Source organism: Halichoerus grypus, chromosome 3 (assembly GCF_964656455.1).
Source record: "Halichoerus grypus chromosome 3, mHalGry1.hap1.1, whole genome shotgun sequence".
In the NCBI taxonomy this organism is placed as follows: Eukaryota; Metazoa; Chordata; class Mammalia; order Carnivora; family Phocidae; genus Halichoerus; species Halichoerus grypus.
Window position 1 is genome coordinate 139,956,700 of NC_135714.1, and position 17,552 is coordinate 139,974,251.

Genomic DNA, 17,552 nt, shown 5'->3' on the forward strand with positions numbered 1-17,552 from the left:
TCTCGGGGATGGGACACTGTATAAAAGAACTAGTAGAAAGCATTGAAAACCAGTTATGATTTTTTATGCAAATTTTATATAATTGAATGCAAACACTAACATTATTGTCCAAAAAGAACATATAAAAATGATGCATTATGTGGGAACCTGAGTGGCTCAGTTGGTTAAGCGACAGACTCTTGGTTTGGGCTCAGGTCTTGATCTCAGGGTCGCCAGATGGAGCCCCACCTTGGGCTCTGCACTCAGCAGGGAGTCTGCTTGAGAATCTGTCTCCCTCTGCTCCCCCCCACCAACACCCTTGCTTGCTCTCTAAAATAAATCCTTCAGGAAAAAAAAAAAAAATTCTTTCTCACTCTTTGCCCCCCCCCCCCCCCCCCCCGCTGCTGGTGCTCTCTCTCAAAAAAAAAAAAAAAAAGATGCATTATGTCTGAGATTGTCTCTCCCTAAATCATTATGATTGTTATCTTAAGAAACCTTGTCCTTCAAAAATACACTAAGATTTTTAGCACCTGGAGATTTAAAATACCACTTCTATTTATTAGTTTAAAATTATAGTAGACTAGAACTTAGATTCTACTCGTCTTATTCATCAAATGTTCTGAATTTTTTAATGTACTTAGTGTACACCAACTCCAAGCAAGCAACAAAAAAACGTAGCACACAAAGCAGTGGAGGTGGAAGGCAGGGAAGAATAAATCAGAATGTGGGTGAGAAGAGGGAAAAAGAAGGGAAAGCATTCTATATTCTTCACTGACCCAAAACAATGGAGACCTGGGCACACAAATAGGCCCCCTGCCATTGCTTATTCATCTCCCCTGTGTCCAATTAGTATTGACAATTAGGTCTACTAATCATTTAGCTGCACAAGAGATGGGATACATTTTGGTCCTGAAACTACACATTCTACTCCAGGTCTCCACTAGACAGTCTCAACCCAGTTCTTTCAATAGCTATTTCTATTAAGTAGACAAGTCATCCAGTTACCATGAACTTCACTACCCTTTCTGGGGGTGGGGGGGCAGAAGGAGAGCAATTCATCTTAGTAAAACAAATATGTTAGCTTAGGCAATCATTTTAATTTTACCATTTGCAACACGGATGGAGCTAGAGTATAATGCTAAGTGAAATAATTCAGAGCAAGACAAATACCGTATGATTCACTCGTATGTGGAATTTAAGAAACAAAACAAAGGGAAAAAGACCAAGAACCAGACTCTTAACTACAGAGAACAAACTGATGGTTACCAGAGGGGAGGTGGGTGGAGGGATCAGTGAAAAAGGAGATGGGGATTGAAGAGTACACTTATCATGATGAGCACTGAGTAGTATATTGTTTAATCACTGTATTGTACACCTGAAACTAATATAACACTAAATCTTTTTTTTTTTTTAAAGATTTTATTTATTTATTTGACGGAGAGAGAGACAGCGAGAGGGGGAACACAAGCAGGAGAAGAGGAAGAGGCAGGCTTCCCGCTGAGCAGGGAGCCTGATGCGGGGCTCGATCCCAGGACCCTGGGATCATGACCTGAGCCGAAGGCAGACGCTTAACGACTGAGCCACCCAGGCGCCCCTATAACACTATATCTTAACCACCCTAGAAATGAAATTAAAAATTTAATAAAATTTAAAGAAATAAAAAGAACATTGGGAAAGCAGAAGACCAAAAAAAAAAAAAAAAAGAAAGAAAAAAAAATTTCCTAGGTCTCATCTTATGTCTACTGAATTGGAATCTGGGGATAAAGTTCAAGAATGCATTTTTAGTAAGCTTTCCAAACCTTAGGTGATTACAGTGGGTGACTTCTGGGCACTCTGAAGTTTCAAAATCCCTCAGTTAAGTATAATGAGGAAGCACACGGGATATAAGTGTTTAAGGTAGCAACTTAATTGAAGGTAGATACCAAATGGTATATCATTCAGGTCTATGGTTCACCAGATAATACCTACAGTCAGACACCAGTACTTAAGGCACAGAGGTTCAAAGATTTTTTAAATGCCATGGCAATTACAATGGCTTATTGATATACTGTAATTGAATGTTAACATCTCACTCTTTCCATTCTTGTAGAAAAATGTTTTTAGTACTTCTAGATATAATCTCAATTCTAAGAATATTCTGTCAACCAGAAAAAAAAAAGACTGCCATAAACTATGAAGGTTAACTCCTAAAGAGAAGCTACAAACACATTTCAAGGAAGAATAATAAAGTACAACATATGATAAAGTCAATGTATACCAAAGCAAGAACTTCTCAATTGGGCCCCAGAAACTCAGAGTCGCCCCAGCCTCTGGGGATGTGAAGGGCCTGTGTGCAACCAGTCCATGGGGCTGTGATGAATGATCTCCAGATTACCCCAATGATGTGCATAAAAATACTATTTTCTAAGAGTGTCAAGGAATAAAAGATTGGGAAGCAACAATTTAATAAGAGGTACTGATGTGAAAATCAAGAAAACTAGGTTCAACTCCTTGTCATCCCACTGAGTTATCTTAAATTATTTAAATTGGAACCCTTAGTTAGGTTCCTCATTACCTGCTAAATGAGGACTAGTTTAAACTACTTCTAAGGCCTCTTCTATTTCTAAAATTCCATAATTTTCTTTGCATTTACATTTCACGAGGTAAAATAACATTTAGTGGTAATTTAATTAAAAGCTCTAAATTCATTCATTCAATAAATACTTAGTAAGCACCTAATCTGTGCCAGGCATGTGAGAATCTGGAAAATAGATATAGAAGACAGTGTCCTAATATGGGGTTACATCTACTTCATTGTGAATATTATATTTTATTATGAATAACCACTGTGTCCCTTTAATTAATAGTAAAGTCTACTGAATAATGCCTAAGTTCTAGAAACCTGTATAGATAATGAAAAGCTTGCCTATGCATAATTAATCAATGTGAACTTTATAGTCAGAACATCTACCAATATTGAAGAGTTTTCTTTTCTGTATCCTTATTTTTTTTTTTTTTTTAAAAGGGTGGGGGCACCTGGGTGGCACTGTGGGTTGATGTCCAACTCCTGGTTTTAGCTTGGGTTGTGACCTCAGGTTGTGGAATCAAGCCCCGTGTCCGGCTGTGCACTTGGTGCAGAGTCTGCCTGGGACTCCCTCTCCCTCCGCCCCTCTCCACCACACTCACTCTCTCTCTCACTCTCCCTCTCTAAAGCACTGGGTGTTATATGCAAACAATGAACCATGGAACACTACATCAAAAACTAATGATATAATGTATGGTGATTAACATAACAATAAAAAAGACATTTACAGTTACTGGTAAATTGCATTGACAATCAATCACTTTTCAAAGTATACATTTGTAAAAATAGTTTATTTTAAACACTCTCAATAAGACTTCAACATCTTATTTTCAGATATACCAAGAAGACGATCTATGTGTTCAATATATTTTAACCCATGATGAAAGTTGCTCCAGATCTATTAGACCTATATACATTGTTAAATTGAGCAGGGATAGGGAAAACATGGATTCAGTTTTAATTAAATATTACATAGTTAGATTTTCTCCTCCACAAAAGTGAAATTTTCATATGGATACAATTTCACAAAGGTTACAAATATATATCAACTTACAACTGAAGGAATCATTTAGTATTTTACAATGTTAAAAATCTAGCTCCATAACTGCTTTAAGAAAAAAAAAAAATTCTTCCCATATAATATAAAAAATCCAGATTTCTCCAGAAACGTATACAGTCACCTAGTAGTAGGATCCAAAATGGGAAGAAGTACTATCCCCAGAAGAGGGGGGTGGAGGCAGTGGTGGGGGGGGTGGGGGAATGGAGTATGGTAAGGGAATTAATGGATGAGGTGCCATGTTAGGTGCAGCCCACCCCAGGTTTACAGATGCAGGTGGTGGAGGTGGAGGGAGTGGTGGTAGAGGAGGAGGGAGTGAAAAACTGTGCATGTCAAACACTGGAGGAGGAAAGGGATACTGTGGCATGATAGGATTCTCTTGTCTCTGAGGTGGAAATCCTGAAGTCTCCTGAAACACCATATGCTCGGAGTTATAAAACTGTGGCGATGGAGGCCTGCCGTGGCAAGGTCGAGGATATCTACCCCGGGAAAATCCTCGTGAGAATTCTCTGTTACGATATCCTTTTGAATGCTCTGAAGCAGAGCTATGAACATTCCAATTCTGATGTACTTCTGAAAAATTTTCACCTTTGAGTGAAGAAAAAAGCATAAAAACAAAATTAAAATTAATTTTAGTACATCAAAAAACACTGCTTAAAATTTCAAAAATGCCTTTTCTTTAACTTCTGGTATTGTCTTATGGTAACTAAAAAAGCATAAGGCTTAAAATTATCAATTTTTAATGAATCCAAAAGGCCAGAGGCTCAGGAAGGACAACAGATGTATCATCAGAAACCACAGAGGACAGAAGAAAGGGGCTCAACATTTTCAAGTGCTGAAAGAAAACTCAATCCAGAATTCTAAACGGAATGAAAATATCCTCAAGAAAAAAGGGAAACTAAAGACATTCTACAATGAAGAAAAACTATTAATTTATCTCCAGCAGATCTACACTGATAGAATGACTAAAGCAAGTTCTCTAAGCAGAAACAATAAAAGAAAGAAACTTGAGACATCAGGAAGGAAGAACACGACAAAAATATGAGTAAATACAATAAAATGTCCTTCTTTGAATTTTCTAAATGTTTGATGATTGAAGTAAATATAATTGGTAACATGATTCTAATTGTATATATGAACTATTTAAGGCAATTCACATTATAAACTAGAGAAAATAAAGGGACATAAAGAGGTAAAGTTTCTAAGAGGTAAGGTTCTACACAAACTGGCAAAACAATGACACCAGTTGATTGTGATAAGTAACCTAAATTTAATAACTACTGAAAAAAATCATACAAAATGATACATTCAAAAACACTACAGATAAATCAAAATGGAATTCTAAAAAATGTTATAGTGCTGACAAGCAGTCAGATAAAAGAAAACAGAAATGAAAACCAGAGCGAATGAATGGAAAAGGGCAGACCAGCCCTAAAACATCAATAATTACATTAAATATGAATGGTCTAAATACATCAATTAAAACACAGGGAATGACTGGCAGAGTGGATTAAAAAACATAACCCAACTATATGTCTACAAAATACTCATTTCAAAGGATATAGTCAGGTTGAAAGTAAAAGGATAGTGAAAGCTACAACATGCAAACATTAATCAAAATAAAGGAGTAGTGGGACGCCTGGGTGGCTCAGTCGGTTAAGCGTCTGCCTTCAGCTCAGGTCATGATCCCAGAGTCCTGGGATCGAGCCCCATGTTGGGCTCCCTGCTCAGTGGGGAGTCTGGTTCTCCTTCTCCCTCTGCCGCTCCCCCTGCTAGTGCTCAAATAAATAAATCTTTTTGTTTTTTTAAAAAAAAAAGGAGTAGCTACATTAATATCAGATAAAATAGATTTCAGAACAAAGAAAATCATCAGAGAAAGAGACAAGAGAATTCAACAATATACATATAAAGAATTATACACTATGACCACCTCTGGTTTATTCCAGCGATGCAAAGGCTGGTTCAATATTCTAAAACCAGTGTAATCTCCTTAACAGACTACTGACAAAAAATCATGTCATCTTATCAAAGTACTGTCAAAATTTAACACTCAGATTTTTTTTTTTTTAAATCTCCAAAAAATAGGAATAGATGGGAATTTACTTGATAAAGAACATCTACAAAACCCCTATACCTAAATTATACTTAATGATGAAAGACAATGTTTCCTCCTAGGATCAAGAACAAAGCACATTTTATTCAACATAGTGCCAGAAGCTAGAGCTAGTAAAAGAAAGAAAGGGAGACAAAAAAAACCCACACAGTTTGAACAACAAAAACAGAAAGAATACTCTCCCTATTTGCAACTGACATAGTTGGCTAAGTAGAAAATCTCAAAGAAAAAACTCCTAGAACTAGTGAGTTCAGCAAGGTCACAACATACAAGCTAAACGTACAAACATAAATTTTATTTCTATATCCTAGCAACAAAAACATGGACACTGGAACTAAAAATGCAAAACCATTTACAATGACTTGAAAAATTAAATATTTAGGTGTATACTAATGAAAAAAAACAGAATTTGTATTCTAAACATGACAAAATGCTGCTGAAAAGAACCAAAAATCTAAATTAATAGAGATGTATACCATTATTGCACAATGGAAGACTCAATACAGTTAATGTATCAATTCTCTCCAAACCAATAAACAGGTTTTACACGACTCCCATTAAAATCCCAGCAAGTTAAGAAGGAAAAAAAAAAAATCCCCGCAAGACTTTTGCCAATATAGAGAAGATTATTATAAAATGCATATGGAAAAGCAAAGGAACTAGAATAGCTAAAATAACTTCGAAAACTTTTAGGAAAAAAACCAGAAGAAAAAATCTGGAATGTAGGTCTAGACAAGAAATTCTGACTCCACAAAAGGAAAACAATAAATTGGGCTTCATCGAATTTAAAACCTTTTGTCCTGTAAATGGCCCTCTTGAGAGGATAAAAATACAAGCTACAGGCTGGAACAAATTATGTACAAACTTCATAACTCAAGAACAAAAAAGCAGAAATATAGTTAGAAAATGGGCAAGAGACATGAACAAATACATCACTGAAGAAGATATGCAAATAGCAAATAAGGACATGGAAAGATGTTCAAAATCTTTAGCCATTAGGAAAATGCAAATTAAAATCACAATTAGATATCACTACACACCTATCAGAATGACTAAAATTAAAAAGTGACAAAACCAAATGTTGGTAAGAAAGCAGAGAAACTGAGTCACTCATACACTGGTCATGGGAATCCAACTACCACATAATCCAGCAATTATTCTTAGACATTGATCCCAGATAAATGAAAAGCTGTATTCACACAAAAATCTGAACACAAATACATAAAACAACTTCATTCCTGTAACCAAAAAATGTTAACAACCCAGATGTCCTTCAACTCATGACTGGTGAACAACCAGTAGTACCGTCATACCATGGAATACTACACTCCTAAATGAAAAGAAACAAACAGGACACATAAAACGATCTGGATGAATCTCCAGGAAATTATGTTCAGTGACGAAAGCCAATCCCTAAAGGTAACATACTGTGTGGCTCTATTTATGTAATCATTTTTGACATGACAAAATATATTATAGAAATGGAGAACAAATTAGTAATTGCCAGAAGCTAAGGAGGTGGGAGGGAGGGAAGTGGGAGTGACTATAAAAAGGCAACATGGGGGATCCTTTTCTGTGGTGGAAATATTCTGTATCTTGATTGTCTCAATGTCAATATCCTGGTTGTGATATTGTACTGTATAGTTTTACAATACGTTACCATTTCAGGAAAGTGGGTAATGGACATGCAAGAAAATCAATTATTTCTTACAACTGTGTGTGAATCTATAAAAAGTTTAACTTTTTTTAAAGTTTCCTTTAAAATTTGAAAGGCATAATGAATGGAAATGCATGTTAAAAAATAAAATACTTTGATTTAGGTATTAAGTACCCTATCATTTAATTCTAAATATGGAAGCAAAGAGGTTTCTTAAGAAAAAAGTGCCTATTTGCACAAATGACTAACAAGGTTTAGTTTTACCCCTAGAAGCCATTTTTACATACTTAAGCTTGAAAAACTAACACTGAATATCCCTCATGACTCTCCTCTGCCACATCTCGTATTGTGTAAAGCCTCCTATGTTAGATGAATGCCACAAGGTAAAGAGAGATCCCACATGTTTCCTTCAATTTTATTAGTTATCGACTTATATTAAGTGTTAAGTGAAGATAAAAAATTACTATATATTGCATTTACTCACTTGATTCATTAGATTCAGACTTGAATTTTTTCCGGCCCTGAATCTGAGATTTTTTCCTCTGTTTGGCTTCTTTTTCCTTTTCATCATCACTGAAATCTAAGGCCTTGCAGAGGAAAAATATAATTATGTCAAATGGATTTACCAATTCATTGGTACATACTTGGAAGTGAGAAGGATAGGCCTATTATTTAACACTGACCCTGAAAGAATATTACTTTTTGATATGTAGTATTTTCTAGTAATATCTGAATTAACTATTTATGACTCTTAATTAACACAGGCCAGAGTACCCAAGGCTTTTTTTTTTCCTAGGAAGTTTTGGATAGATAATTCTTTTTTTGCACAGATAGGTAACTTTAAAATGCCAATCTTTAACAACCTTCAGATATGGGTATTCCCTAGCTAGAAGACTGACTTCAAGCTTGAGTCAAGAATGTCAACAATGCTAAAGGGAAGGAAGAGTTAGGAATATGCAAATAACATCAATGATCAGAACTAATATAAAAATAGAAGAGAATGTTTTATCTTTCATTCATTCAAAAATTTATACATACCCATTATATGCCAGGCACTGTTCTAAACATTCTATAAGTATTAATTCTTTTAATAATATAATGTCAAGCATAGTAAGGGCTGTAAATAAAGCAAAGTAAGGAAAGAGAAAATCACTGCAGATGCAATTTAGACTGGGCTGCAGGGAAAGGCTTAGGTAATATCTTTATCTTTAGAAGATAAACTCAAGATAAATCTCTAATGATGAATTAGCAGTGAATAAAGGAAAGGAAAATTTCAAGGAGCAGGAATATGTGCAAAGGCAGGGTACATTTGAGACATGAAACTGGTTTTGTAAAGCAAAGCAAAAGCTTCTTATACAGTGAAATCAGAGATGATAAAATTGGAGAATAAAGAACTTTATGTCCCAGTCACTGGGCATGTCTTAAGAGCAGGAGGGAGGTATTAAAGGATTTTAATTGGCATTGTTTTATTTTAAAGAGACTGCTTCGGCAATATTTTGCTATCACCTCCTAAAGTCAGAAAAAAATTCACGTTTCTTGTATACATATTAAATTTGCACTCAGACACATTTATTCAACTACAAATTATATATTCATGTATTAGAAAGGAATACCAAAGTGAAGAAGATGCATGCCTTATACATAATCTATGATTAATGTCAGGCAATAATTCTATACTACAAAATTTCATAATAAAATAAACTTTAGAATCTCAAAGAGTTTTCCCCTATTACAGAATTAAAGGACATTCAGTCAACTACTTCAAAAACAAAAACAAAAACAAAAACAAAATAAAACATACCACGAAGTATGCTGGGATTTAATTTTAAAATTAACCTAATCACACATATTTTATAAACAACATTACCATAATTAGCAACTTCAAAGCTGAGGTCTAAAACAACAGAGATGTATTAGGATATTTTCATTTCACAAGAAATATGTTTTAAGACCTTTATGAATTTTCTCAAATACTTTAAAAACATATAACTTCAGTAATTACTGAAGATGACCTAAACATAACTAAGAACATTAAGGGAACCTTCAGAGCCTTAACAGAAATCACATGTATATACAACATAAATTAGAAAACATAATCCCATGGCATTGTGGATACTAAACTAGGATCACTCACTGGTTAAGCGAACCTGTAAGTCAGCGTTACCTGATTCATGCCTCAGCAAAATTAGAAATTAATATGAATCTTCAGCACTGCTTGAGAACATCTAAAATGAATAAAGTTAAATCTACAAACCCAATAAATTTATATACTATAAAACTTCATCAGAATTCCTGAGTATGTTTAAAAACTCTCACTTATAACTATATTTTCCCCTATAGTGTATATATTCATACGATTTTCAAGAAATGTATACACTTATTGCTGCAATTTTTATATTTTAATAACTTAAAAAAAAAAAATCTCCATGGAAAGTTAAATAACCCTACAGATTATTCCTGACTATTCCACATCTCTAGAAAAACTGTACATCAAGTTACTTGAGACATAAAATTAATCTTGCTGGGATGGGTTAGCCTGGTGATGGGTATTAAGGAGGGCACGTACTGAATGGAGCATTGGGTGTTATACGCAAACAATGAATCATGGAACACTACATCAATAAATAAATAAACAGGGAAAAACAATCTTGCTGACGTGGACTCAAGAAAGAAAATTAAGAATCCTCTTTTTAGGAATGTAATTACATTATAAAAACTGGAGAGGTAGGTAGATTCTAATGATTTTTGTACCTCCAAAAGAAAGGCAGCTTATTATAGGCACCATTAAATGTATTCATGTCCCATATGGTTAATATATTAAAAAATAAAATTTTTTAAAATAATGACAATTCTGCCTTTATCAGATGTCAACAAAATTGATTTTTAAAAATAGGAAATTACAAGAAAAATAATAAACTGGTACTTATTAAAATATGACTGAAAATATTTTTTTTTTCCTGCAATGATCAATCAAAAACTCTTACTGAGGGGTATAAAATAGTCATCTGGGAGAAGGGGAGCGTACATGCTCCCACAGATGGCAGTATGACTGCCAGGCAGCATGAAAAGACCTCCTTTTTTTTTTTTTTTTTTTAAAGATTTTATTTATTTATTTATTTGGCAGAGACACAGCGAGAGAGGGAACACAAGCAGGGGGAGTGGGAGAGGGAGAAGCAGGCTTCCCGCCAAGCAGGAGCCCTATGCGGGGCTCGATCCCAGGACCCTGGGATCATGACCTGAGCCGAAGGCAGACGCTTAATGACTGAGCCACCCAGGCACCCCATGAAAAGACCTCCTTAAGGTCAAGATGAATTTATAAAATTAAGTTCTGAGGTGCCTGGGTGGCTGTGAGTTAAGCATATGGCTTCAGCTCAGTTCATGATCTCAGGGTCCTGGGATCGAGCCCCACTTCTCCTTCTCCCTCTGCCCCCACCCCCTTGCTTGTGAGCGCACACTCTCTCAAATAAATAAATAAATAATCTTAAAAAAATTAAATCCTGCTTTACTTCCTAAAATATTATGTAAAGAGATTTATACTTACTTCTGGTGGTGGTTCCTGATCATTCTTCCATGATGCATCCGATCCCCTATCCCTAGAAAGAGAAAGTTAAAAGAAAACATGAAGTACTTAAGATTCTGTGTTTATAACTCAGTAGTATAGAAAATAAGTAGAAGACATGAGCTCAATCCTTAATTTTATAATATACATGAAAATAAGAGCAAAAAATAAACGACCATGTATATGTTCTTCACCTTGTTTCAGAAGATGTGGGAAGCTCCTAAGAAAAACACAAAATCTGGACACATAAAATATTAGGACTGGGGGAATGAGAATGAGAAGCCAAGACTATGGTGTGCAGAGGAAAGTGGCTTTGCAGTTCATAAGCATCTCTAGATGCTATGACTTTGATCGATACTTTCATGATACCTGAGCTCAGTTCATAAAGCTCACCTCAACAAATGCTTATTCTACACCAACTATAGGTCAGACACACTGTTTCAGGTGCTAAGGACACAAAAATGACCAGGAGGCATTCCCTTAAGATTTTACAGGTTTAATGGTAGAGGTAACAACATGAAATTCTTCTTCCTCTATTTACCTGAGGAATATCAACAATATTCCATGAGTAACCAAAGCTTATTCCAACAGTATTCCTCAAAGCAGAGAGGGTGGAATAAAAGCTATCTCATTTGGTAAGGAGAAAGAATTCTGAAGAGTCTGAAAGACAGTATAATCACAAGCACTAACTACTTTTAGTGGAAAGTTTTATACTCTACAACAAACAAAAATACATATATTATTAAGTATGACTATGATTTCTGAAAGCTCACCTTTATCTCTTTAATCTTTTTGATTTTGTAAGTTTGACAGTATCTTGTTACTCAGTTACATTAAAATATTATAAAATATTAGGAGTAGACATTGTCCTCACTGCTTTAAACTAGATCCCAAAGACAAATGAGATTCTCAGGATTTAATTCATTAAAATCATTAATATATTAAACCACAATCCATAAAAACCAATGTACAGATGTCAGTGGGCTGGCAGAATAGGAATATCATTAAGTTTGCTCTAAAATTTTGATTCAGAACTTTTGACACTGTATATGGGGCATTATCAATGATTTTTCTACCATTAAAAAAAAAAAAAGCTTACTCGTTAATGATCAGTTTACACCTATGCATTTAACATAGCTCCAGTACTCCTTTTTGCATATATGCCATCACACGGCCTATGGGGTTTAAAGACATAAATGGGGAAAGTTCCCCAATAGCGCATTTACCACAGAAAATCAAAATCTACTAAAGAAGAGATCAAGCAACATTTCAAAAAGCACTTTCAACAAGAATAAGTTCATGGGAAGCTAAAATTAAAATAGCCTTACAAGAGGTGGATAAACTAGAGAGGAGGTGACCTTCTCTACCTCAAAGGCAAAGTACTCTACTGAGTGCCCATGCAGACACCAAATTGCAGTCTAGAATAAAAAAAAACTTTGTTAAATGGGGCTTCTGCTGGGTGGGCCTAATTTCCCAATTTAGTTTATTGTTTCTTTCCAGGAAAAAAATTCTTATTCTTGCAAATCAAGAACACAGACTTCTCTTGTTTAAAATCTATTTAATAAATGTCTTTAGAGAAGCTTTTCAAGTTTATCTGTTTTAAGCTAAAACATTTTTATTTGTTAAAAGCTGAAAAATCACATATCCACAGCAACATCCTAATATTTAAAGCAGAATGAAATGCCACCTATTTAAGGCATGATTTTAAAACACAATTTTTCTATTTAATTTACCTTTCTTTTCAGCGGTTACTTAGAAAAATCAACCTTACCAACCGGAAGAACTTAGGCAAAATATTCCTCAGATAATTATGTGGATTCTTAAGCATGAGTTTAATGAATTATAATAAATGAAATTCAGAGACTTGATTTAATATATAAGTGCTTTAGAGATTTCACACCATGCAATGGGGACTAGTACTTTTGAGGTAGCAGTAAGGCTACTCACTGACTGAAGTTCCCCTCTCTGTTCTGCAAAAACCACATTCCTACTGCTTCAACTACACTTCAAGTTTCCCATCAAAAGACAGCTAGACCTAAAAGGGAGTTGTGTGTCAAACTGAGTGCAAAATCTTTTTAGATCCCCACCCTTCCCCCTATCTTTCTTAGTGTTTCTTCCACTCCTACTAATTTTACAATATTTTTAGTGGCTCATATTCATTACATCTTTCCAAAGCATTCAACTTTTTTCCTGAAAAAACTATTCTACTTGAACCATGTACCACTGATTTACCAAAAATAAATTATATGATTATAATAACAAGTTCAACTGATAAAAGCAGCTTTATAGCTAACACTTAGCAACACAAATAATACATGGAAAATGCACAATTAATGAGTAGCATAAACATGCAGAAATATTACTACCCACATGTTACAGGCATCATTTAGCATCCACAAAATGGAAAGCAGTAGTTTGTTGGTTAAATCAACCCTATTTAGGGGCGCCTGGGTGGCTCAGTCGGTTAAACGTCTGTCTTCGGCTCAGGTCATGATCCTATGGTCCCGGGATCGAGCTCCACATAGGGCTCCCTGCTCAGTGGGGAGTCTGCTTCTCCCTCTGCCCCTCTCCCTGGTTGCACGCGTGCTGCACATGCATCCTCCCCCCCCAAAAAAATAAATATAAACTTAAAAAATAATAAAGAAAGAAAGAAATCGACCCTGTTTATCAACTTGATACACAACTTTTTAGAGGCATATTTTTGTTCTCTCTTCTATAAATTTACAATCTATAAGCAACCAGAAATTTATTAATTTTTTTTTCTTGAGAATTACCAAGTTTTATTAAACAGTTAAGCCTATAATGCAATCCAAGGAATAATTCTATTTAAAATGGAAAAGAATTCTTTTCAAGTGGTAATACTAATGCTGAAGTAGCATGTTTATAAAAAAAAGGTATGTCATGGAAAAAAATATGAATTAGAATTCAGAAACTTTATATGGCCTAAATGTAGTCCTACTAGTTGATTATGTCATTTTGGGTAAAAGATAAAAATCATCTCTACCTGTAAAATCTGATAACAAATTGTAGCTTTCAGAGATGTTATCAGGAAAATAAATGAATGCTTTGGAACACATATTCTTTTTTTTTTTTTTTTTATTTAAAGATTTTATTTATTTATTTGAGAGAGAGAATGAGAGAGAGAGCATGAGAGCAGGGAGGGTCAGAGGGAGAAGCAGACTCCCTGCCGAGCAGGGAGCCCGATGCGGGACTCGATCCTGGGACTCCAGGATCATGACCTGAGCCGAAGGCAGTCGCTTAACCAACTGAGCCACCCAGGCGCCCTGGAACACATATTCTTAACAAGAAACTACCTTCACTGAAAATTATTCGTAAAATATAAATTAAATAAGCAGACAACAACTAATGTGTCAGTAACATACTTACTGTTTAAGTTTTTCTGTGAATATGTACTGGGTGAAGTCTTTCATTGATGGAGCAAAATACATAGTATCCTTTATTTTAATACCTTTACTCTCAATGTGCTCTGAAGAATTAAACCGTAACACATAAAATGGATGTGCGACAGGTCCAAATATCTCAAATATCTATAAAACAGAAGAAACGTAAGGACCTTTAATATGCAAAATAATAACTCAAAAAGTAATTTTTAAAAAACTGATAATTGTTATAACAAGGTAATTTTGTCATGTCAGAAAAATAAAATTGTATTTATATTTAAGTCATTTTTGCATACTCACAAAGTCTTCATATTTTGATTATAAATGCATCAACTCATTCCAGATTTCCTTTTTATGAGAATTTAAAACAAGTGTAGCAAATCTGTTAATTGCTAAATTCAAATCATCTTGGTGGTGTATGAATTAGATACAAATTATGAAGTTTTTTTTATCATTCCTCATTTAAGTTGTAAAGTATGAAGAATCACAATGGGTAACTTTTGAGAAATAAAATGCTGTCACTTGGAATCTTATAACACGAAACTTAAAAGCAAGCTTCTGCTTTAGTGGGTATTTAATCATTTCTGCTGTTTCCATACAGTAGTTAACATTTTTCATAAAATTAAACCACAACTGTTTCTAATTCAAAACTTAGAAAAGTAGATTTGAACTTGAAGTTGCTTATTTCTCAAAAACCAAAGAAGCTTATACAGCCTTTAACTTTTATATAAAGGAACTGCTTTTAGTACAGACACATTTTATTTCTGAAAATGTTTTGTGAATGATTAAAGGAAGCCTCTTGTTTTCAAACTCTTCTCAAATACCTAAATTCTTTGAAAAATGTTTCTGATAGTAAATATATGTATGCTATAGAAACCAGACCATGACCAATGTTAGTGTTCAACTTTTCTAGTCTTCTAATTCTTTTCTTCTGAGACCACATTATAGTTTTGTATACTGTTCCCTTTTAAAAACTAAAGTTGCATTAAGTTTTTCCATGTTATAAATATTCTTCGTAAGTATAATTTCAGTAGCTATATCAATAACTCCTTTATAGATCTGGCACGATTTAACTTGTCTCATAAATAAGCACATTTAGGGAGCTTCCAATTTGTTCAATATATAATAAATGATGCCTTGATGAACATGCTTTTATGTAAATTTCTGTACTTCAGGTTTCCCAAAAATCTATTTGTAAGGGGTGGAATCATTGGAGGCAAGAGTATGATTATTATTAAAACTCTGGATATAAATTACTAGATAATTTTCCAAATAGCTTGGACCATTTTAAACCAAGTGTACTGAAAATGCCTGTTTTAGTACATTATCAGTTCTTCATTTTTGATAGTAAATATTCTCATTTTATTCTCGTTAAGTATACTATTCAGGATTTTTATTAATTTTCAGTGAGGCATAAAACAGTTCACCTATCAGGGTACCAATATTCTGAAAGCATGAGTACCCCGTACCCCCAAAACAACTAGAAGTATTCAATACAATTAAAATGCCAACATATTCTGAAGCAACACTAATAGCATAATTTTTTTTTTTTAATTTTAAAAGAAAACAGCAAATTTGCTTTGAAGGATTTAGATACAAAGAGTAGACCTTGTAGACCTCTTCCAACTAGAACTGCAAAGGACAGAGGGATATACCGCAACACAACTCTTACTGGTTCACATTACATAAAGTAATGGATTATCTTACTTGTCACTTTTTAAAAAGTCTTAAAACAATTCTTTTTTAAACTCCTTTGATAAATAGTGACAAATCTGATTCTTCAAGTTTGGACAGGGATAAAAAATTTGTTTAGAAAAATTTCCCATAAAGATATAATAATCACAGTTAGCAACCTGGTACATAAAGCTGTTCCCCAATGATTGGTTTCCTGGACAAAATAATTCCATTTCCTAACTGAGAAATGATTTCACTAGAGAAATGCCTGAATAGCTTCAGGCTTACAGAGAGAGAGACTGGTTTGAACTAAAATGTAAGTGACATTCGAAATGCCTTGATAAAATCAAAGCATACTTGGTTGACTATTCTTAAGATCTCAAGTGTTAATAAGCTATACCTAATGATAAAATCATTATAAGGTTTTAAGTAAAATAATTCCACATACAACAGGTAACAGGAAGCTACTTTAAGGAATCCATACATGTCTTACACCAAAACTGAGAAGTATTTATGCTCCTACCTCGAATAGCCATGGAACACTTGACTGAGTTGACATATGCAATTTAGCTAATCCAGAGTTACAGAAAAAAAGGTTTAACAATATTTTAAATTACTATAAGCTAAAAAGTATAGATTTTAGATCGGCTAATACCTGAGAGCTAAACTCTGAAGAGCAACCTCAGACAAAGTAGGGGTCAGGCCAGCCCACTTCATCTCATAGTTTCATTAAACCTTGCATCCTGGCTCACTCTTCAGACCTGCCTTTGCGGATTCTGCAAGTTCCAAACTACCTGACTACAGATAAAAGGAAAGGAAGGAATATGGCTGAGACAACAGTGTAAGAAACAAAACTCAGGATAATAATGTCTTAAGGTATTTACTTTAAGGTAGGCAAGAAGCTTTCCTTATACTTTAAATAACAGTATATATCCCGTAGAAATACTCGTAAAAATTTAATCCAACTAATGTTTTATACTTGCCCTGTCATTTGAAAGGTAGTTTTCAGTGTCTTTCCACTTGGCTCTAGCTTATAATACTTACCATCTCTTATTCAAAAGCAGTATCTTTCTGCTAAAAGACCTCAAAGGATTCTTGTCACACAGAGAGATCACAAACACACACCACTATCACATTATACAGATACAGTATAAGGTCTGTTCGGAAAAAAACTGACAAGCAGAGAAGTAAATTCATTCCCCCAAATTCTCATTCCATAGCATAGTCCAGGCTTAGGTGTTCTGTATGCTGCATGGCCAAAGTTCTAGCGGCTGGAGGCCAGCCTGAGTCAGCTGGCTAGACACGCGCAGAGAGCACTCCAAGAGAGAGAATAAGCTGCACTCTCCCATCTCCACACACACACATTATATACTTATTGGTTAGCCTAAGAGGGACGAAGTAATCCTAGTTTCTACAGGTAACGAGAAACAGATCAAAGACTCTCCAGGCCCAGGAATAATGGTGAAGACTGTGCAAATGGAGAGCCAAGATCTGCATACTTCTGCTCCGAGAACAGCCTTCAAAGAATGCCATTAACAAAGGCCTTATG

At 34.6% G+C, this 17,552-nt stretch overlaps 1 protein-coding gene across 1 annotated transcript in view; it reads right to left on the reverse strand.

Annotated features, from left to right (window-relative positions):
* Positions 1-3,314: 3,314 nt before the first annotated feature.
* NAF1 (nuclear assembly factor 1 ribonucleoprotein) overlaps positions 3,315-17,552 on the reverse strand; it is a 38,813-nt gene continuing 24,575 nt past the window's right edge. The window contains exons 5-8 of the mRNA XM_036116575.2: positions 14,316-14,476; positions 10,911-10,962; positions 7,854-7,956; positions 3,315-4,187 (exon numbers count right to left, since the gene is read on the reverse strand). Coding sequence (XP_035972468.2) covers positions 3,724-4,187; positions 7,854-7,956; positions 10,911-10,962; positions 14,316-14,476 — 780 coding nt within the window. The 3' untranslated portion in view covers positions 3,315-3,723. The remainder of the gene's footprint in view (positions 4,188-7,853; positions 7,957-10,910; positions 10,963-14,315; positions 14,477-17,552) is intronic.